The sequence below is a fragment of the Psittacula echo genome (assembly GCF_963264785.1).
Source record: "Psittacula echo genome assembly, chromosome: 5".
Classification (NCBI taxonomy): Eukaryota; Metazoa; Chordata; class Aves; order Psittaciformes; family Psittacidae; genus Psittacula; species Psittacula echo.
Genome location: NC_137739.1, coordinates 10,225,874 through 10,248,513, shown reverse-complemented (window position 1 = coordinate 10,248,513; position 22,640 = coordinate 10,225,874). Strand labels below are relative to the sequence as shown.

At 39.0% G+C, this 22,640-nt stretch overlaps 1 protein-coding gene across 1 annotated transcript in view; it reads left to right on the top strand.

Moving 5' to 3' along the window:
* LOC308221176 (BOS complex subunit NOMO1) overlaps positions 1–20,689 on the top strand; it is a gene marked incomplete at its 5' end in the record, with an annotated part of 30,213 nt that extends 9,524 nt beyond the window's left edge. Inside the window, 19 exons of the mRNA XM_080618138.1 lie at positions 905–1,046; positions 1,915–2,046; positions 2,742–2,878; positions 3,156–3,243; positions 4,218–4,281; positions 5,346–5,441; positions 7,852–8,061; positions 8,380–8,462; positions 9,501–9,660; positions 9,781–9,907; positions 10,518–10,631; positions 11,300–11,427; positions 11,993–12,134; positions 13,022–13,105; positions 14,590–14,700; positions 16,560–16,661; positions 16,856–16,975; positions 17,712–17,804; positions 18,686–20,689. Of these exons, the coding sequence (XP_080474264.1) occupies positions 905–1,046; positions 1,915–2,046; positions 2,742–2,878; positions 3,156–3,243; positions 4,218–4,281; positions 5,346–5,441; positions 7,852–8,061; positions 8,380–8,462; positions 9,501–9,660; positions 9,781–9,907; positions 10,518–10,631; positions 11,300–11,427; positions 11,993–12,134; positions 13,022–13,105; positions 14,590–14,700; positions 16,560–16,661; positions 16,856–16,975; positions 17,712–17,804; positions 18,686–18,817 (2,265 nt within the window). The 3' untranslated portion in view covers positions 18,818–20,689. The remainder of the gene's footprint in view (positions 1–904; positions 1,047–1,914; positions 2,047–2,741; positions 2,879–3,155; positions 3,244–4,217; positions 4,282–5,345; positions 5,442–7,851; positions 8,062–8,379; positions 8,463–9,500; positions 9,661–9,780; positions 9,908–10,517; positions 10,632–11,299; positions 11,428–11,992; positions 12,135–13,021; positions 13,106–14,589; positions 14,701–16,559; positions 16,662–16,855; positions 16,976–17,711; positions 17,805–18,685) is intronic.
* Positions 20,690–22,640: the final 1,951 nt, after the last annotated feature.

The window sequence follows — 22,640 nt, the reverse complement described above, 5'->3', positions numbered from 1 at the left end:
CCTGGTCTTTTTCTCCTGTTTGCACTATTTAAACAATGGCAGTGATTTCCTTTTTTTTTCCATTAATAAGCTGAGATTCCCGTGCTGCTTGTTCTTTACGCTTGTTAAAAGGAGATCAGGCCATTTGGGTTGAAAGCTCTTATTTCTCTCTCCTTTTAGTTATGATATCCCTTAGACTGCTTCTTAACATAATATATTATCATATGAGACATGTAATGTTTACTTTTCTCAGTTGCCTAAATGGTTCCTGAGATTATGGGTCACAAAAGAACCTGTAGCAGAACCACCATGAATTTTGCATTGTGAAAGATAGTACAGGCTGGAAGACAAGGAAGTGCATGGTTATAATCATAGAATCATAGAATAGTTAGGGTTGGAAAGGACCTTAAGATCATCTAGTTCCAACCCCCCTGCCATGGGCAGGGACACCTCCCACTAAACCATGTCACCCAAGGCCTCATCCAGCCTGGCCTTGAACATCACCAGGGATGGAGCATTCACAACTTCTCTGGGCAGCCCATTCCAGTGCCTCACCACCCTTACAGTAAAGAACTTCCTCCTTATATCCAATCCAAACTTCCCCCTGTTTAAGTTTCAACTTAACTTTCCTCTAACTGTCCTCATAGATAATGAACTAGGCTAATGCAGAAGCATCCTGAAGTTCAGTCAGACTTTTAAAACGAAGCTGTTTGGAGAATTTTTAGCTCGGTTTTATTGCCATTCTTCGGAGGATTTTTATTATGGAATTTTGGAAAGCATATTTGGGAGACTAGTTTTGCTTTGCTGGGATTTGCAGTAAATTTCCATTTTCTAATTTTCTGGTAGAGGGGATTGAACTCAGCAGAGTGGTATATTTGGACTGGTATCTAAAACTGGTGATGTCTTGATGTCATATACTCTACAGGTGATTATTCCAGAAGCTGAGACCAGAGCAGGATTGGCTTTGAAACCCAAAATGTTCCCTGTTACTGTTACAGACAGACCAATAATGGATGTGACCTTCTCTCAGTTTTTGGCTTCCGTCTCAGGGAAGATCTCTTGTTTAGGTGAGCCAGTTCTGAAAGTCAAGTGGAAATGGGAACAGGGAACGGTAGCACTGCATGTGTGAATGAGTACTGTTTAGATCAAGACACATCAGCTCTTTTTTTGGGAGACATTACAGCTTAGTAATGTACCTTAATAAAGTTTGAAGTAAAGTTATGTACCGAACTTTAATGCTTCCTAGGAATAAGCAAGTATTCCTTCCCCAGGAAGGAATTCTGACCTCTTTTCTTCAGAAGATGCGTAAGTTCTAGAAAGAAATGCTCCTGGTATACACTAGGTGTACTATACATCAATCAGAGGAGTATTGGAGGCGAAAAGACATCAAGAAATAAAAAGGCAGGGTGTGTAAAAACCTGGAGGCTAGAGGCGCAAGCTCTCAACAGAAGCTTGCAGTCTGTTCTGTTTCATAAGCTTTTACTCTTTTATTTTTGTATAATGTTTCTCTCTGCTGCTATTTTTCTTGATTACCTACTGATTTCAGCAGATGATGATTGGAGCTTGACTTTTGTATTTTTTACCCCTTTTTTCTCTCTGAATCCTCTCTGCGCTTCATGTTCTGTCTCTCAGGTGTTTGCTGGGCCCTGTAGTCTCTGCAGAGCAAGGTGGACCCAGGGATTTAATATTGGCCTCTGATTGTTACTTGCCATTAAATAAAAGAATATGATTAAAAGTCTCAAACTTCCTGAAGAATTCAAAAAAGCACTGGGAAACATGTGGTTAGGATATAAGAGTTTTAATTGGAAAGATTCTCTACTGGAAGAGCATTATCATTTTAACCTTAGTACACATGAAGCTTGCTTGGAGCGGGGGTTTTGGAGGCCAAGCTGGCAAGCCAGAATGCAGTCTCATTTCTCTTTCTTTTCTGCACAGATGCTTGTGGTGATCTGGTGGTGACATTACAGTCTGTGAGCCGCCAGGGTGAAAAACGCAACCTGCAGCTCTCTGGAAACATGGACTCAGTGGCCTTCACATTTGAAAATGTGCTACCTGGCAGATACAAAGGTTGGATTATGGGGAACTACTTGAAGTCTTACCTAAGTAGCTAAATTTGTGACTTAATCTGTATACTTCTGTTATTATAGATACCGTTTGCAGTATGCCCAGCATGGAACTAGTTTTGAAACTTGAGAGAATTGGGGAAAAATACAAGAGTTGTCGTGGTTTAAACCCAGCCAGTAACTCAGAACCATGCAGCTAAATAATGAATTGACTTATCCCAAGCCTAAGATTAGGGGCAGACCCTGCTTCCAGAATACTTCTCATAAGAGCAGCATGTGTTTTGGCCAGCCTGCCTTGGCCTAGTACAAGAATAAATTGTTTTCCAGGGAAAGATATAGAAGCAGTGTATACAGATTGCTCTTTTTATATATGAGTCAGAACATCTTTCCACCTGATGAATTTGGAGGTTAGGTTCTGATGTCCTGTAGGCTTCTTGGACTGTCACAGTGGTAATGCACATTGCAGAACTTCACAGGGTGACCAGACTTCATTAATCCTTTTTATAATAGCTTTTCTGTTATGAGATGTGCTGGATTCTTGGTGATGTTGCAGTGAGACAGGTCTATTCTAGCAGTCATTGTCTGGCTTTGAAGTTTATTGTCAGGGAAGTTAGAGTAATATGAGCTTTTTATACCACAAACCCTGCTTTTATTCACACAGTTTTACATTACTAAAATGCTTTGTGGTGTATATTCTAGTAAGCATTGTACATGAAGACTGGTGCTGGAAGAATAAGTCTTTGGAGCTGGAAGTCATGGAGGAAGATGTTTCAGGAGTAGAATTCAGGCAGACTGGATATATGCTGAGGTGTTCTCTTTCTCATGCAATAACACTGGTACGTAGATAACAGACATCCTTGTATTTTTTTAGTGAATTTGTGAAGGTAGGTTGGGATATGCTTGGAATCAAGGCTTTCTTATGTCTCTAGGGAGTCATAAAGCACAGCAACATTCATGTTTAGAGTGCTTTGAGATTAGTCTCTCAGATTTAGTGAAATGGTCTTATGTTGTTACCTGCTATGAAAGAGAAGCATTAAGGTATCTTTAAGCAAATACTGTTTTAATTTTGTTGTTTGCAAGTTAGTAACAGTGAACTGTGTTGTGGCTTCACAGGAATTTTATCAGGATGGAAATGGACCAGAGAATGTTGGTGTTTATAACCTGTCCAAAGGAGTTAATAGATTCTGTCTCTCAAAGCCAGGTAACAGCTCTAAAATGTTAGTTTAAAAAACAACAAGGAACCAGTCAAGTAATACTGCTGGGAATTAAAAAGAAATCTCTTATGGTTTCTGAGAGGCATTATTTCATTTATACGTATGTGTACGTATGTGTATATATATACGCACATATATATATGTGTATATATACGTATATATACACACACATATATACACATATATATACACGTATATATACATATGCTCTGTTCTAAGTTTTTGGAATTCTCATATTATTTAGTTCTTTACTTAAATACAGATTCCAGAAGTAAAATAATTATTTTGTTTTACTTGGTGAAGGGCTTTGATCTCCAAGGAATGAAGAGCATGTTCAAATAACCTTGTTCATATGGGTTCCATCTGTCACTCACATTAAAATGTGACCAACAAAGGGAAGTTTAATTTCAGTACAGGATTCTTGAGGTATAACTGGTAAAAGTACCACAAGGTTATCTATAACAGGAAAAAATAATGTTTTTAAAATAGGTTTTTTTTTCCTTTTAACATCTTAGAGCTAATTCTGTTAGGCCACCTTAGCAAAACAGCTAACAAATTTATTTGGTTTTGATCCAGTTTTCAGCTTTGAACATTTAGTCCTTTGAGCCATTGGTTTCATTCACAATACAGTAACACAATGGTTCTGTAATCAGTCAAAGGGTATTAGCTATGGGACCGTAATAGGTTAAGTCTGAGCTTGTTTGGTTTATTCCGTTTCTAATTATGTTTATCTGTGGTGATGCCTAATTTTGTTTTGTGTCAGCATACATGAGAAATTGCACAGCTTCCAATAGAGATCTGTTACTGAACAGAGACAAATTAATTGACAAGCGTTTGTGTGAAAGGGAGATGTATAGTCAGATTTTATAATTGCTTCTGTACCATGAGTCTCTTGAGAGTGCAGCCAACACACTAACCTTGAATTTTTTCAGCAGATTGTTCTCTGACTTAATATTTACAGGTGTATATGAAGTGACTCCGCGTTCCTGCCACCAGTTTGAACATGAGTATTACACTTACGACACGTAAGAGCCTATCAGTATGCTTCCATAAAGCTTCTTTCTGCTGCAGCAACTTTATTTTCTGCACTTCAGGATGTGTTGCTCTGACTGTGTCTGACTGATAGAGGAGAGCTTTAGGAAAGTGTATCAGACATTCACTTGCCTTTTCTAGTCTTAAAAAAATAACTAATGATAGGCTTAAAGATGCTTTTGGTACTTTTAACTGGATATTTTTGTCAGCCTTTTGTCTAATATTGGTTTCTTTGTTTTGTAACAAAGGAGAGATATTTTAGTGGAAACTGTTGGTCACTTGAGAGAGTTGAAATGCAAAAGATGGGATACTAAGTTTACTCAGAGGCATGTACTTACTGTTGTACATCCCTAGAGCCATGACTCTCTGGTGATTTGATTCCTCTCTCTCCAGTTTTTGCAAGCTGAATAAATATTCACCCTAATGACAAGTAAGCAGTGCTGATCTTCCTAGGATAGCCATGTTTTATATAGGTTGTGGTCTGGCAATGTGCTTAATGGCTCTTTGCTTCCAAAAAGAGAGTATTTCTGTTCCCAGACTACTTCTAATTCATGAACATGGCAGAAAATGAATTCAGCATTAAGTTCTTATTCTTTTCTGCTGTGTTAGTGAATCAAAAGTGATGCACTCAACAGGAGAGCCAGCACAGCGTAAGTGAATGGATAGAAGCAGAAACCCTCTTTCAGCAGCAAAGCACCGTTAAGCTTTTGGCATCATGGTGAACTATGTCTAATATGACAAGCTTTTGAGTGTCCTTCTGTTGTGTGTAAAGTACATATGAAATCAAGTCAGCTTTAGTTTGAGAAGAAGTAGGAGGAACAAAGGAAGGACTTGGTTTGGCCTGTTGTCACGCCATAGTTTGGGGTTCAGAGCTGGAAAATGCTCCCTTTCCGATACGCTAATATCTCAGCACTACAACTTTGCTGTGTAATCTGTATGTTGTCTTTTATAAAGGACTTCTAACTTAGAGATGAGAGCATAAACTTTGGTACATAAGACTTGGTTATTTTCTTTAGGGGGGAGACCTTGAATTCATCTCTGTCACTTTGATTTACAGGTCCTCTCCTAGCATACTGACGCTCACTGCGATTCGACACCATGTCCTTGGCACGATTGTAACAGATAAACTGATGGATGTGACTATTACTATTAAGTAAGAACAAAGAAATCTTGGTGCTATAAAAACTGGAAGAAAGACATCTCTCTCATAAAGCTTTACTCTGATTTAAATACCACAGTGGCTGCTTTCTAAAGGGATGGCATCCAACTCTAGACTACAAGAGGCTTTTATGCTGAGATGTGCTTTGAGTTCTTTGTAGATAGATAAATAAGTCCTAGCCGTTGTTTTAAATGTTGTCACTTCATTTCGATACAGCCCCTTTCTACTTGTGTGTCATGATAATAAGGGATTATTTGAGTTTTTACACACTTTAATGAACCAAAATTTCAGAATTCAGGGATATTGTTTTAGCTTAGATCTGAGCTCTTTAGCATTAGCATCTATTTTTTTTTCTCTTTTTTTTGTTTCCTCAGAATGAGAATATGCTGCTTTAGAGCATTGTTGCTGGTGTGAAGAGGGTTATAAAAGGAAAACCATGCAGAGTGATCACATGCTAATGTGCCAGTTTATGTTTAGCTGGGCAGACAGCTCACTAGAGAGCACTGATTTGGGAACAGCTTTAATTGTATGAGGTGCCAGATCTGCCTGGAAGTGTCTGATAATGATGAGTGCTTTATTAATGCTCTGCTGATGTCTCCTTGTTCTAGACTATGGGTTCTCAAACTTTCTGGAGTGTAGAAATAGTTTTCAGAGAACAAATTACCTGCAGAGCATTCCCTTGAATTCCCTGAGTTTGTTCAACCTATAACTGCAACTACATCAGTTGGAAAAGAAACATTGAGACAGCAGAATCCCATTAGGATTTTAAAAACAACTTAGTGAGGAGATGAATATTGTACTGGCCTTCTAGGCTGGTTGTTTCTTTTGAGACAAGTGCTTTGAAGGCAGCTCAGTTGCCATGGCATGTCTCTGTTCAAGCCTACCTGAAGCTTTTCAGCCAAAGTCCAATTTGTGAAGTGGCTTCAAAATAAAAGGAACAGCTCTGGATTTCAAAGCAAGCCTGTTGTTTTTAACAAGTTTGTTAAAAACAGATCCATGGCAGGGATCTGTTAAATTTCAGTTAACTAAAACAACCTGAACAACCCCAACTAAAAATAAAGCTGATTCTTAACAATTTTTGATGATGGCTTGTTATGCTTGGAAATAACACTGTAGTAATTTATTATGGATATCATGAGACTGTATGTGTGTTTATGGGTTTTAAGACAATTTTTTTATATACGTTTCTGTATTGTCTCAGGACTGCAGAGAAATAATTTAAAGCTTTGGTGAAACTTAGTGTGATAGAGCAATAGTATCTGTTTCTCTTAAAAAAGACAGAATATAGGTGAAGGCTGAAGCAGGAGACAAAGCTATCCTGATAATTTAAAGTGGTTGCAGGGAAAGTAATCATGATCAGTGCAGTTCACTCCTCATAGAGAATTTTGCAATGTTCTGTGACAGTTTTTCAGACTATTGCAAAAGAGACAGAAGATAAGATACAAAGGGTGGTTGGAGACTCGAATAAATTGCTAGGAAAGAGAGGGTGTAAGATCTGGTAAAGGGAAACAAGATGCATTGTTCTGAGCTGATAGAAAGAATGCGGTTAAACTTACCTCGCAATCTCTTCAGTGGACAGGGACAGGATACCTGGATGGTTCTAATCTATAGGGCAGATAAGTTAGAACTCAGAGCTCTTCCTGGGAATTGCCAGCTACTGGAGGTATTTATTTGTGATAGAAGTTATTTTCTCCTATAGTAAACTCCTGACAGGTAGGTTCCGAGGGAAAGGTCCTAGTATGAATAAAAAAAGGGAGCTGACCTGTCTTTTTGTTTATTTTGTGTAACTCATCCTTTCTGTATTAAGCTTATTGTCAGGTTTGGAATTCCAGCTTTTCTTTCTCAGTTTAGAGTTTTGTTAAAAGTGCTCTTGCAGAGTCAAAAAATGTACCACTGCTGCTGGCTTGTCAGTGCTGCTGTGGGAGGTTATTGCCCCTGCAGCAGAGCTGGTGTATGGTACTTGGTACAAAATCAAGACTGCTTACCATAAGCTAGGCTAAGATGCTGGACGATGTAAAGTGGTTAATGTGTAGGCATGTGGCACTGGCTCTGCAGTGGGATGCTGAGGCACACAGAGAGGAGAAGGAGGCAATAGGAATGTAGCTTCTTGAATGGTTATTGCATGATGAGGTCGAATTTGTGAGAGTTGCAAATAGGTCCTTTCCTGCTAGGGCAGGTAGGTCACCTGTAGTCCCTATGAATGTGCCTTTCTTGTAGTAACTGATTGATATGGAGGTTAAAAGTTTTAGCTGTGCTTGGAATAAATTGCAGGAATTGATTTAAAAAAGAAAATAAATCCTAGCACTTGTCTGCTGTGATATAAAGGCAATAATTAACAGATAAAACAAGCTTTTATCCCTCCATGTGAAAGGAGCTGATTTTGTTTTCTCCCCCGTGCTTTCAGGTCATCCATTGACAGTGAGCCTGCCTTAGTTTTGGGGCCCCTGAAATCTGTACAGGAGTTACGTAGGGAGCAGCAGCTGGCAGAAATCGAGACCCGCCGACAGGAGAGAGAAAAGAAGGGTCAAGAGGAGGAAGGAACGAAGCCACCAGTGCAAGAAATGGTGGAGGAACTCCAAGGACCATTCTTATATGAATTTTCATACTGGGCAAGGTAATACCAAGCTCCAATGGACACGGTGTAATCTTTGTTCTATTGTTTGGTGTTGTCACCAGACAGAATAGTGATATATTCCATGCAGGAAAGGTGCTGTATGGGTACCCGTGCATGTTCTTGTTGACTGTCAGCTAAATGAAAGCTAGTACCATATAGTATGAATTTTGGTTAGGTTATTGTTGGCACTTTTTCCTTGGGGTATTTAGATGGATTCTTGGGTCAATATGCAGTTGATACCCTGAATAGAATAAAATCTTGTATTCTACATGGTAGCTGCTAATTCCATTTTCTTCTAATCTTATTTGTGTTTTACAGGTCTGGAGAGAAAATTACTGTAACACCATCATCAAAAGAGCTGCTTTTTTACCCACCATATGTGGAAACAGTTGTTAGCGGAGGTAAACATAAATAAAATCTACTTTCAAAGGAGTAGATTTTTAAGGCAGAAGGGTATCCGTATATATGAATGTATGACTAGCTCTTCAAAGGTGATGTTAGGAAAGTTTCCATTGCAGCTATTTCTTTTGGCTAATTTCACTCTGAAATTTAGAAGCATTGGTATTTGGTAGAGGTTGCAAATACAGTTTGTATCAGCAGAATATGCTCCCGAATGTTGAAAGACCACCTGACACAAGAGGAAGGGCTAGATTTCTGGGTTAGATGCTCAGAATTGTTCATATTACTCTCATTTAGACAAATAGTTGTGCAAAGCAATGTTTGTCTTTTGAATTTGTTCCCAAATTCAAGTTTCTTTTAAGTTTGTTGGTTGGGTTTGTTTTTGTTTTTGTTTTTTTTTCTGGTAGTAAATAACAATAATAAAAATAGTCACAAAAAAGTAAACTTCAGAATTGTCAGGATTATCATCAATCAATGCAACTTGTAAGTCAGTGTCCATCTTGCCCTCAGATTGCTCAGATGATGTAAGTGAACAGACTTTGATTGAAATCACTAGATAATGTTAAGTATCCCTTTTTATGTGCCTCTTCATTGTACACGTTCTAAATATGTTGGAGAGGAGGGAAATAAAATGTTACTTATGTCATTAAACATGACATATGCTGGCCTGAATTTGAACTCAAAAGAATTTTGTCCAAGTTCTGTATAGTATCAGCTAGAAGGGCACATTATTGGAATGTTCTCCAGTACATGGCTGCAGTACATGTAACTTAATGAATCCTTGAAGCACTTAGCAAATCCAGAATGTTTGTTTTGGAGATGTGCTTTTTAGCTTTGGAATTCAGATACTGATTTTGGGAATGTTCAGGTGTTTTGAGATGTGCTGAGAGGCCATGCAATTGTCTTGGTTGATCTCTTATTCTGAGGTTAAAGAACATCAACTGGTCACTTTGGAAGTAGTTAAACTCTTGGTGTAAGACAGAGTGGTGAGCGTATTTTGACTTTCTTGTTTGTCTTAAATCCCCTTTGCAATGACCAAGAGAGTTGTCCTGGAAAGCTGATAGAGATTCTTGGAAAAGCAGGCTTATTTCTGGAAGGGCGAATTCATCCTGAATTGGAAGGTGTTGAGATTATCATTGGTGAAAAGGGAGCAACTTTCCCACTCATCACAGTTTTCACTGATGACAAAGGTGCTTACAGGTAATTAACAGATTAGTTTTGATCTTTTGGATTCTGTAGTTAAAATGCAATGATGACTTGACAATGTGTATGTGCTATCCAGGTGCTATTTTTAAAAGAGTTCTTTCCTTTTATTTGAAGTGTTGGGCCACTCCACAGTGACTTGGAATATACAGTCACTGCTCAGAAGGAAGGGTTTGTTTTGACTGCAGTAGAAGGAACAGTTGGGGACTTCAAAGCTTTCGCTCTTGCTGGGGTGACTTTCGAGGTAATGTTATAAACAATTTGGGTTCTGAATGAATAGTGTTTGCAGTTAGAGATAGACAGGCAAAGAAAATAGCTCACATCTCCCAGCCAAACACAAATGGGTGTCGGATTTGGGGATAATCTTGTCATGGGGAAAAAAGTCTCAGTGGATGATCTTAGTTGCAGACCATGAGTTGCCATGCAGAAGATATTTTGCAAGGTTTATAGAGTGAAAGAGCCTGCAGACCAAAAGACTGGGTTCGTTTGCTTATATAGAGTCGGACCACATTCTCTTAATGATTTTTATCCCTTAAGGTGATTTTTTTCATGTGCAATTTGCTTCTAGTCTTTGGGATACTTTGTTCTAGCCACCAGATGTCCTGTCAAGCGACAGAGAATGACTGCTCTGGTGGCACATGCTGTGCATGGCTGGGACTGCTACAGCAGAAGCTTCTGTAGCTCTGCAGTCTCACAGAAAGGGATGTGCTGCAGATGTGGCTACTTATCTTCTGCTTGCAGCAGAGCATTCAGAGCCAGCCCATCCGTGCACTCTGCAAAGGGCTTCTGAACTGAACCCTTCTTCATAAAGCAGCCCTCACTTACACTTAAAATTACTGCTTTTTCAAAAATAGATCAAGTCAGAGGATGACCAGGCTCTTGCTGGAGTTCTCTTGTCTCTCAGCGGAGGGGTGTTTCGGTCCAACCTCCTTACGCAAGATAATGGCATGCTGACTTTTTCCAATCTGGTAAGTTGGAATGTATTCTGATTGTGGCTGCATGTGCAATGCTGTGTTACTTGCTCTCCAAAATCGGGATGCAATTGGCTCCCTTCAGTGGCAGGGGATGTATGGCCTCCTTTGAAATTGGAACCCACAATGAGCAATGTAGGTCCCTCAGAGCAGACAACACTTAAAATCTTACCAAGTGAAAGATGCAAAATCTAACTAAGGAGATTCTTCCCAACAGGTAGTAGATGATGTTGATGGATCTCAGTTACTAATTTGCAGTCTGTAAGCATGAAACAAGCCAATTTGTTGATGATCATTTGAGAGTCTTTAGAGGAAAGAAATCTAATTAGATTATTGATCTGTATATGTGCATAAACATGCCTGAATAGTTTCCTTGCAGATATCCTTCTCTCCTGGTCACCTCCTTGTCCTTGAGGTCTTGTGGTAAGGTTTTAGGGCCACAGTTTCCTTTTGCTCTTCAGGCTTTATCACCTAGTGGAGTTTCATGGGTTTATTGCCCAATGTGCTCACTGTTTTTCAGTGTTCGCATCTTTTGACCAGTTTGACCTACAGCTGGGACAGAGAACTTGAGCTCTTTAGGTTGCTCTTGCAGAAATACAGTTGTTTGGAGCTGGTGAATTTTTGTGCTGCTATCAGTAAACAGCTTGGTTTATGCCTCTCTGCAGAGCCCAGGGCAGTATTACTTTAAACCCATGATGAAAGAGTTTCGCTTTGAACCATCATCACAAATGATTGAAGTGCGGGAAGGACAGAATCTCAGAATTCGGATAACTGGATACAGAACAGCTTACAGGTCAGTGAAGCTGAAATGCCATGCAAAATGCCACCTACTCTGTCAAGAGGCATTTTGCAAAATGTATGTCTTCTCCTGATACACCTCTGTTCTGAAGGTTTGGAAGGTACTTCTGAAGGCACAATTTAACTTTGTTATGCTGTGTGTAAGTACTTTTTTTAGCCTTTTCTCATGCATGTTGATATATAGCTAAGCCCAGGTGGCAGGTCTGTAAGGAGAAACATTGCTATGAAAGTGCTATGTTGGTGTAACTGAAAGTGGCTTGTGCTGCATCCAGTGGAAGAGGGCTACTCTAGGGATCGCAAGACCAATTCAGATACCTGACTTCAGGATCCTTCCTTTTCTTGCCCTCAGGGATAAGTGCTGCTGTTCATGGAGGTCAGAGAACTTGGACACCTAAAGTTGTTCTCTGAACTGCAGCCAATTCTATACATACAAATTCCCTTTCTCCATGCTATGCTAAATATATTAAGTACTTTTTCATCATTTATACCAATAAAATACATTAAAAATGTGCATCAATTTGCAGCACACCTGTAGCAATTGGTTCTTTTTATACTTCTAGCTGTTATGGTACAGTTTCTTCTTTAAATGGAGAGCCTGAGCAGGGAATCTCAGTAGAAGCTGTGGGACAGAAGGATTGTAGCATCTATGGAGAAGACACAATAACTGATGAAGAGGGCAAATTCAGGCTACGTGGCCTTTTGGTAAGGATGAGAATGCTCTCTCTCATTTACTTTTATGTTAATGTGATAATTGAGCAATAAAATGTGTTTTATTAATTAGCTTCCAATTTCTGTTTTCCCATCACATTTGCTAGCTTAGATTCCCTTGAGTCTGTCTGTGTTAAGAAACACTGTTGTGTAGTAAACGTTGATTCTAGTAAAGGGGGATAAAAGTAGCAGTAGTAGAACAGACTTTTAGTACAGAAGTCTGTAGAACCTTCTGCTGGTACACTGTGATGGCCTCCCACAAACATTGAACAGTTCTCATGACATGACCTGAGGCCCCAGTCAAGGTACTGAATATGTCTAGCAGTTGTTCAGCAGTGTTCTGGTGTTAGAGCAGAGAATTTCCTTAGGCAAAAGAATTTGGGGAAGCATTTAGTTTCTCTTGTGAAAATACTGGGCCAGGATATTTGGTATATGTCTGATGTTGATTGTTCAGCATGTATTTGAAGTAGACTGATCTGCAGGAAATGTGGAAGCTGAATTTATTGGGTATTTATTTATTGGATTGGATAATATGCGTAGTAAGCAATTTGCTGAAGTAGAAAGTATTTGATCAGGTCTTACTCCTGTTTAATGTTTTCTTTCTAGCTAAAACACTTCACAGCAGATGGTTTAACGCTGTAATATAATAAACTTGTGAAATTTCTGTCATAGCCCTTTCGTATTTGCTGGCAGTGAACACCGTTAATAGTGTTCTTGAGTTAAATATTCTACTTGGGAAAAGGAAGACTTTAACTGGGTAAAGTTAAATCTGTTTGGGTGGTGTATCCTAAATGGAATGTTACAAAATGCTCTTACTGTTTTCTAAAATTTAAGTGTGTATTATTCAGTGTTGGGATTTATCATCTGAATGTTCCTTTTAGCCTGGTTGTGTGTATCATGTGCAACTCAAAGCTGAAGGTAATGATCACATTGAAAGAGCTTTACCACAGCATCGGGCAATTGAGGTAATTTTTTCTTTTTCTGTATTATAACTTCACTGTGAAATGTATCTGTCAGGGCATTATGTCTGTTTTGTCAGCAGCAGTGTACTTGAATGCATTCTGTTTAGACAAGTGGCTTTCAGCAAGTTAGCTCCCTAAATACAGGCCCCATATTGTGTGATTCAGCACCATAGATTAAAATTGAAGTAAGATAAGCCCAAACAGTGAACAAGTGGAAAGGATTCTTTTACAGTCACAAAGACAGTACGCCAAGAATCAAGAGAGTAGTTGTATAGAATACCTTTCAGCATTTCTTTATGATGTGGAACAAAGCAATAGTGACTTGAGGATGTCATAAGTTGTCATATTTTCCTATCTCAGTATTTAGTTATTGATTGATAGATAGATCTCTTTACACTTTATTTGGTCCAAATCCTGCAGTCTTGATGTAGGTGAAATTTGTCATTCAGGCTAGCAAATCTTTATAAAATGTAATAATAACTTTGAATTGAAAACCGGTAAAATGTTGTTAAATATTCTTTCATCCTTACAGATGCATATTAGCTGCCTTGCATTTCTCTCTTGACATCCAGTAAAGGTTAATTAGCCTTCGTTAGTTGTACAGAACTTTTCAGTGGGAGATGGTCATTATTTGAGCTCAGACACTTGCCTGACCAGGGAGCCCTCCTTTGCAGCAAAACAGAAAAGCAGAAATCTTTCAAGTCCTTAGTGTTTTCTTGTTAAGGGTGCTTGCGGGTTGGGAAGGGGAAGAGCAAGCCAAATTCCAGAAAATCATCTGACGGTTGTGTATTGCAAATGACAGCTGTATGCAGTAGCTTGTACTAATAGTATCCTTGCTAGCCTGCCATTTTCTCCAGGAGAGAAGGGATCTGAAAGATACCTGCAGGAAAAATGTACAGCCTTAGCGGCACCAGACTGTTGATACAGCCCCTGGCCTAACCATAACCTGTCTGTTGCCATAGTTCTTATTTGAGTAAATGTCTTTCCTTATTCTGATCAGAGTTCAGATGTAGGAACAGAAATGTTTCATATTTTAAACAATTTTGAAGAATATAATGTTACATATTTTCAAAGTAGGTTATATTATATGAGCATATTCCTCGTTAATTAACTGCATAAACATCATAGCATAGTAATATGCATCTCTCAGCACAGATGCAAAATAGGGAGACCAGTGTTCGGATACCAGGCCTTCCTTCGTCTGTAACTCAGCCTCATACAAAATAATGCATGCTTCTGATACTTCTTCCATTTTTAGCTTAACTTAATGCCATCAGTCTTGTACTGATAATGTGCAAGTCTTTAATTGCAAGCTGTTCACTCTGGAGGAAAAGTATTTGCACTTGGAAAGCCTTCAAGTTTCCATGTGGTTAGTATAGAACAAAATACACTTTTTGTTTAAACAGTTGAGCAGTATTTGTGTTGTGCTGGGTGTCCTGTTAACTGCTCCTCTGTTGGTAGAAACATGGTTGTGTTTTATGTTGCAGGTTGGGAACAGTGACATTGGTGATGTAAATATTATAGCGTTCCGGCAAATTAATCAATTTGATTTAAGTGGAAATGTAATTACATCTTCTGAGTATCTCTCCACGTTGTGTGTAAGTTCAAGCCTTTCATCGTTGTTAAATGCGTTTGCTGTTGGTTTCATAACGGTTCTTGGCAAGGTCACTGGAAATTGTTCAGTGGCCAGAGCACACATTTAATTCAGATTATGACTAATACTTTAATGAAGGTGAATTTGAATTCCAGGCAGAATTAAGATTCCAGTGTTCTTGACTGCTTTGCTTCAGTGTTTCCATGTTTTTTTCATGGGAGTATGTTTAAGAAATACTTTGTTCCGGTTTGCCTGTACCTTTCTGGGTCTTCTTCCTTGGCCTTAGGGAGAGCAAGACAACAGGGCTGAAATGAGTCCTCTGTACCGGAGAGCGGCGTTAATTCCTGAAATACTTGGAAGTTTTAACATGCATGTCTGCTAGCAAGAAGATAGCATGTGAATGCAATGATGCCATAGGACACATGAATTTAAAATACAGTTATAAGAGAGACAAATAGTAGAGCTGAAATTTTCAGAATTCAAAAGACTGCACTATGAGCTGAAAAAAACAACACCCGTGATCCTTTTGGCTTAGCATGCAAATGCTGGAAACACCTACATGAGGCATTAGTGTGGTAGGAGTTACGGTACCATTTCTCACGTTTGAAAGCTACCTACATTTGCATATAAATGCAATGCCTGGATTTATTTCAAACTAGCGTGTTACGCATCTCACCTGCCAGGTTCTCATGCTAAGCTGTTGGGTTTTTGGGAGATATCCAAAGGATCCAACGCTCAGAGAAGGTGTGAAGGGAAAATGTATCACCTTACTGAAGAACACCTGAGCAAGCTTCCCATCTTTCTGGGGCAATTTAGACCCTTGCAGTTCAGCCTAGGCAAGTAGAAATGGATGTCAAAATTTGATTATAAGGAAGTTGCTCAGGCCAGTACATGTTTCATATTAGGATGGGTCTTCCATTGCATGTAATGCACATGTGCTGTTGATGGGTGCGTATCATCACCTTTGCTTTCAAGGCAGAAGTTTTTGTCTGAAAGATGTACTGAGATTTGATACAGACACAAGCAAGTGGTTCTGTGACCTCAGTCTGGTCCCTTCTGGTGACGTGGGTTTGATGAAACAACTGGAGATGCTCTGCTGAGCTGTGGTTTGAGCTGCAACCACAGTAGCACGGAGCAGAAGTAATGAGAATTTAATTGGGCTCTGTCTGCAAGGAGAGCCGAGTCTTGGCAGATACCTGATCCAGAGGTTTACAAACAGTGGTATAGGTGCTGCTTCAGAGTGGTCCACAAAGCCCATCACTTTGCTTACTGTGTCCTCTGGAGGAGGCATAGTGGCTGATAAACATCAGTGTGTTCAGGCAGCTTCGTGTAAGGAGGTGCTGCTGCCTCTGCCAGCCTTACTTGACTATGATACAATCCTCTTTTAATTATGCTGGTTTCTGAGCAAAACTGTATTTGCTGTGGACTTCAGGCCTGTTCTATAGCTTGAGAATGTCTAGCTTGTTAAATTTAAGTGTACAGAAATTGGAATCAAGCAAAATGAGCCTGTTGGAGAAATAGAAACAATCCCCAGCTGCAAATTCCTATGAAGCTGCTGGGATTATTTAGAAGAATTAATTGGTTCTGGTTGATGCACAGCACAGGCTACTTTTAATACAGTAGATTGGTGAAAATATCAGACATCAGTTACTCTGAATTATTTCAAGTTCTGTGAGAAGACTGTTTCTGTGACTTTCTGCATCCCAGGTTAGAACAGTTCAGGTGTTTTTATTTCGCAACTTTCTGTTTACAAAACACATGATGAATTTTGAAGTGGTTTTATCTCTTAAGATGTGGGATATATGAAATATCTATTGTGGTTCTTAAAAGTACCTGTTTTGTGCTTTCTTCTTTCCTTCATAGGTGAAGCTCTACAAAAGTGAAAATCTTGACAACCCAATTCATACAGTCAACTTAGGCCTATCCCTGTTTTTCCATTTCCCACCACTGCTCCGAGATGGTGAGGTAAGGATATTGATAAATAATAAGCTTAGGTCCTTTAATCTTTTTCTCTAAAGATACGGAAGTTTATTTCTGGTGTATTCATGCTGAAGTGACCAATATCTCGGAAGATTTGAAGCCTGTTAAACTGCCTTTAAATCTGATTTTGTCTCAGGCTGCTACTGATGCTGTATACTGAGTGCATTTTTTACCCACAGAATTATGTGGTGCTCCTGGATTCTACACTGTCTAAATCACAATATGATTACACCCTGCCTCAAGTTTCATTCACTGCTATTGGATATCATAAACACATTACACTGATCTTCAGTCCCACTGTAAGTATGAAATACTTAAATGTTCAAGTGTTCACCTTGAGAGCAATGGCTGGTAGCGTAGCCTGTATGTATTTTGTGGTCTTGGCCAAACTTTCTATTAATGTAAATATAAAGAGGTTTATGAGAGGCGTTAAAGTGACAATGAATTTGGCTTTGGCCACATTTAAGGCATCACCTGGTATGTGACGAGAGGCAGGTAAGGAGGTCAGGAAGGTGTTGTGTGTTTTTCCACTTCCGAACACAGTGCAGTCAGATTTAGTGAAGTGTTTGTTCTGTAATACTTAAATGATCTTCTGCATCACTGCATGCTCAAATGCCAGCAGAACATGAGGGAAACTTGAAATAGCAGTTATAAATGAAAGATGAAGATGGTCCTGAAAGATTTTTGTGCTAGTATGGTTGCTGTAGTATGATCACAGAGGTGTGGAAGGTAAATCTAAGCACACTAGCAAACTGTAAAGTGGAGACTGACCATTAGTGCATTAGCTTTAATGAACAGCAAACCCCAGGAAGAAGGTAAAATATGAATGAATCTGACCAAGGGGACTGCTTTGAAGTTGAACCTAAAGTAAATTGCTGAAGGCAGCACTTAGAAGGAAGTCAGACTGGAAGGGCTGGACATGCCACATGATCCTACTGCTGCTGTTGTTTAAAGCTGAGGGATTTCATAGCCAAAATGACTTAAAAAAAAAAAACAACCAAAAAAAAACCCATCCATGGTCCCCACTGTTTTCAGAGAAAGCTGCCCGAACAAGATATTGCCCAAGGATCTTACATTGCATTACCACTGACACTGCTTCTGTTGCTGGCTGGTTACAACCACGATAAGGTAGGTCATGGGTGTTTTTGTCTTCTCCGAATACTGTTGTCATATCAATGAATACTTTGTACTGTGATAAGTGAGAGTTTGTTGAAGTTGTTATCCAGATAGAGATGCATTTTTAAGAAAAGTACAGTGTAGCCATGTTATTGGACAGTTACCTTCCTTAAAAAAAACCTTATCGTGATGGTGAGTTCCTGTGCCGCTTCTGAGCTTTATCTCCTCTTTTGATGGCTCTGGGAAAAAAAACCCAATGTAGCAGCATTCAAATTCAGATAATCAGACTCAGTGACAATAGAAATGAAAATAATTATTTAATTTACTTCAGGAACAATCAGACTGGAAAGAATCTTGCAAGTCATTGAGTCTGGTCTCTTCAGCTTTACACCCTACCTAGTGCAAAAGCTCTCAAGAGAAATATAGCTACCTACTATATAACCCCTCTGGCTTTGTTAACAAGCCATGCTCTCCTAGTCTTCACTGATATGTCTGGGTTTCTGTTTTGCTGATATAAGTTTTCTGTGCTGTTTGATTTCCTCTCATAGGTAAGGCAGCTCAGAACGTGGGATTCTCTGGGATATTCTTTGCTGTCGCTGAAAACAGCGGTGGTTTTCTAGACTCAGGACTCAAACTGCTGTTCTTGGCTGGATTACTGCAGGGGGAAAGAAAAGTTACTGACAAGCATTTTAGTTTTTGATTATCAGAAATTTCCAGAAGTTTGGTCTGATTCTTTCCCAAGACTTGCTGCCATTTTCTGGTATCTTTGTAGATGTGCCATTTTTGCAATAAATTTTCTTTATCTGGGGATGCACAGGTCTGAAGAAGTTTTTCATTCACACCTTACATACCATTGTAATCACAACCTGCTTCCCCTTCTTTTCTTTGCCTAGCTTATTCCCTTATTGCTACAGCTGACAACCCGGCTGCAAGGAGTACGTGCTCTCGGACAGACTGGTTCTGACACAGGTGGCTCAGAGGATGCAAAGAGGCAAACAAAAAAACAGAAGACAAGACGGACGTGAGAGGAAGGGACTGATTTCATGCAGTGGTGCTCTGTCAAACTGGAGCCTGAGGAGGCAGAGCCACTAAAATACGCTTTTGTTGAACTTGTGGACTTTACATTGTCATTGCTATACGAGCACCGTTTGTCACACTCGCTCCATTTTGGTTGTAAATTTTCTATGGAGTCGATAGATTTCCTTGTTGTAAAGTAATGAAATGAATGCCTCTATTGTCACTGTGAGTGCATCTCCCATACTTGAAGACAATGAATGATTTATTTTTAATCTGCAGTGGAACAGGTCGTGCTGTCTTTGTTAATCATTTGTACAAGCAGTGGTAATAGACTGCTTGACTTCACTTTCAGCTCTGTATTTTGAGATCTTTTTTCCTTGACACCAACTTTACAGAAGCAACGCTTAGGAATTTTACTAAATCAGTGGTGCTTGAAACAAAGTTTTGGGGGACATACATGAACTGGTGAATTATGTCTTTCACTTCTAGTTCAGCAGCTTGATTGAAGAGTCTGTCATCTGCACAGTTGTGATTTCAGTTCTTATCTGATGATTGTTATCTTTGATTAAAATCAGGTTTTTGCCCATTGAAGACAGATTATTGATGTCAGGTAAGTTCCAATGATCCTATTGCTAAAGCAGTGTTTAAATTTCAGTTTTGTATACAGTGTGATCTCTTCACACCTCCAGTATTTGTGAAGTGGCACCAGCTGATTGTACCATTCTTTCCAAAGCTGTTTGATGTTAGTGATACCCATTCACTCCTATGGCTGTCACTTCTCCTGCTTGGCCATGAGCAGCCTGTTTGCCAGTTGATTTTTTTTTTCCTTTTATTTTTTTTTCCTTTTTTTTAACTTTGTTTTTTCTTACTTTCAGAAATGTGAGCTTTTCAAACTCTCCAATGCATTCAGTCCCAATAATGTAGTCTGTAATAAACAGCTGTTTCTTACAGGCTATCTTTTGATTCCTCTTTGAAATAGACACTTGGACATACACAGTTTAAATGTTAATGGGCCTTTTTATTGACAAATAGTATAAAGGTTAATAGAGCTTTTGAAAGATGCACATAAATGCTTACAAATATTGCAGAGACATTGGTACTGCCAGTAAGTGGCAATGTTTCTCTTTTACAGTACTTGAAATAAAGTCCTTTTACATTTAAATATTGAAGCTTACAAACCCCACCATTGTTAGAAATTTGGATGCGACAGGTTTCATGCTATTTTTGTTGGCATTTTATAGTAGTTTGGGCCTAAATAATTGAAACTTCATTCAGTGATTATTCTAATCTCTCTGAGGGAAATTTTATCAAGATCATAATAAAAATGAAGACAAAGCATGCATGTATGGAGTTCGAGATGAAGCTGTAATAAACTGTCATGCTCACTGCTTAATGACCTTGAATTTTATATTGCTGTGATGAAATACATGGGGAAAAAACAAAGTGTTGTAATTTGTACATTTTCAATGTATCTTTATTTTAAGCTAGTGAATGTTAAGAAAGGTATTGCTACTTTGGGGGAATGTATGAGGAAGAATTGCACATATCCATGTGCCCTGAGGGAGTGCCAGATATCCTGACCTGTGAACTGTGGGACTTGCTGATGATTGACCTTAAACATTGGAAGTGCTAATAAAAGGAAAGAAGTGCTAATGATTGGTAATATAGTGGTTGCTTCTAAACCCAGGATTTGCCCAATGTCTCTTCGCAAAATTTTCTTTTCTTTGCCTTCTGCAGCACCCTGGTGCCCTTCTTGCTTCCAACCCTGTGGTTTGAGGTCTGTTCTGCTTTTGAAGTGTTTATTCCTAACTGAAACTATAGCTTGCAGTTTCTTACTTGGCAGAGAAGTCATGGTGCTCTCTGAGAACATGGAGAAAACTAACGAGAGAATTTCCTAAAGCAGAACTAAATGCCAAGAAATCAGTACCTCTGATTATATTTAGAAACCAATAATCAGATACACAGACCTGAGCAGAAAAATCAGTGTGGTCTCCCAAACCCCCAGAGCCACACACATAACGTGAGGCCAGGCGGAGATCTGTGCACGCTGGCCATGGGCAGGCTGACTGGGGCAATGGGAGGGAGTATTTGTGTGGACATAGTGGTCTGCACGGGCAAACAACTCCTGCCTTCAGCTGCTCATTCCAGGTGGCACCTGGTACCTTTGCTGTCTTCACAGCCCTTTACCTGTAGACTTGGGGTGGTGATAGCTCTGCTTTGATACACATAACCTATCATATACATCCTCTAGAGCATGTAGCTCTAGAGGATCTCCTTCATACAGTGTGACAGTGTTACAGTGCTTTTTGGTGCAGAAATGGTGGGTTCAGGTTTAGATTATCTTCTGTACTCTTCTGTTGAATATTGAGGTACCACTTGCTCTGCATATTTGTGGTTTGCAGTTGATTTTGTGCTCTTAAAACCAAGACTTCAGTACCAGTCGGACTGGCCTTTTAGGTATTTCCTAGTGAAATGTCTTTTAAAGCTGCTTGTTGCATCTTTAATGAATTGATGTTAATACAAAGAACAAATGCAGAATGGGACTAACATTTAGATATTGACTTCTGCTAGAAAAATGTCAAGGCTAAGTGTTTACTGTTCCTTTTTGCAGGCACAATAGTGAAAGAATGATTAATTCCTTTGCTTGCGGAGTTAAATATGGGCAAATGTCTGAATTCTGTTGGGAATGAAAGTAAGGCCTTCCACATAAAGATGGCATGATTTTTCTATCAAAAGCAACAATGAGTATTACATAGATTAAGTTGGCTCATCAGTGATGCACAGAATTCTATTGTTTAAGAATGAAATGGATCATTATTTCTTTATAGATGGTTCAGCTTAGGTTCTAAAGCATCATCTTCATTAGATAGCTGTCAGATTCCCAAAACAAGTGTTTTTGATGCATAAACAATGTTATTAAAGACACAGCAGTTTAAAAAACAAATGAGCTTAAAAAGCAAGAAAAATATTTAAAACAGAGAAATGAGCATTTTCAGCCAGGGTGGAGAAGCACATGTTTATTCATGGTTAATGGTCTTTGTTGTGTTTATTTTAAAAATCTAAATCTCAGTATTTGGAGAGTTGCATTACTGAACACAGTTGTATGGATCTTCTGTGTGTGAATTTTGTTCTTTGGATACTGAAAGAGCAACAATAGACTTATCCCTTTCATAATACTGAGTACTGTTCTCAGCCCTGGGTTGAGGAAACATGGACTAAACTCTGAGGCTTCTAAAGTCAAGATGGTGTTGAAAATCTTACTAGACATCTGAGTAACTGAACTGTCCAGAAAAGCTGAGGCTGAATGTGGAATTGAACCCTGAGATGACTGGTGTCTTATTTTCCTCCTGTTCAGTATTCCCTGTTTGTATTGTTTCTGTATGTCTAGTTTTTCCAGTCTGAAAGGAATTTAAATTTGGTTTCTTGGAAAGGTAGAAGCAATGAAATGAGTGGTGTAGGAAAGACCTCAAAGGGAGCAAATCTCCTAAGCTGAGCACAACAGCACTGGCTCACATCTCACCCAGTGTTGGTAACTCATGTTTTCCTTGTGGATGGTTTGGTGGCTTTAGAAAATCTCTGGAAGTCTCTGAAAATCCAGTAAATGAATTTCAGGCACATTACTGACTGATGCCAGAACTGTAGGGGTTTTTCACTTTTAAAAGAACACCAATGAATTTTGTCTCTGCCATTCAGGCATTTATTCAAACCTGGAACGAAACCATACTTCCTTGTACAAATGAAGAGCAGCTCTATGTTAATTAGCATTCCCTAAACCTTCATGGATTATTATTAGCAAGTGCAACTTTTTCCCCTTGAATGTTTTACAGAGCT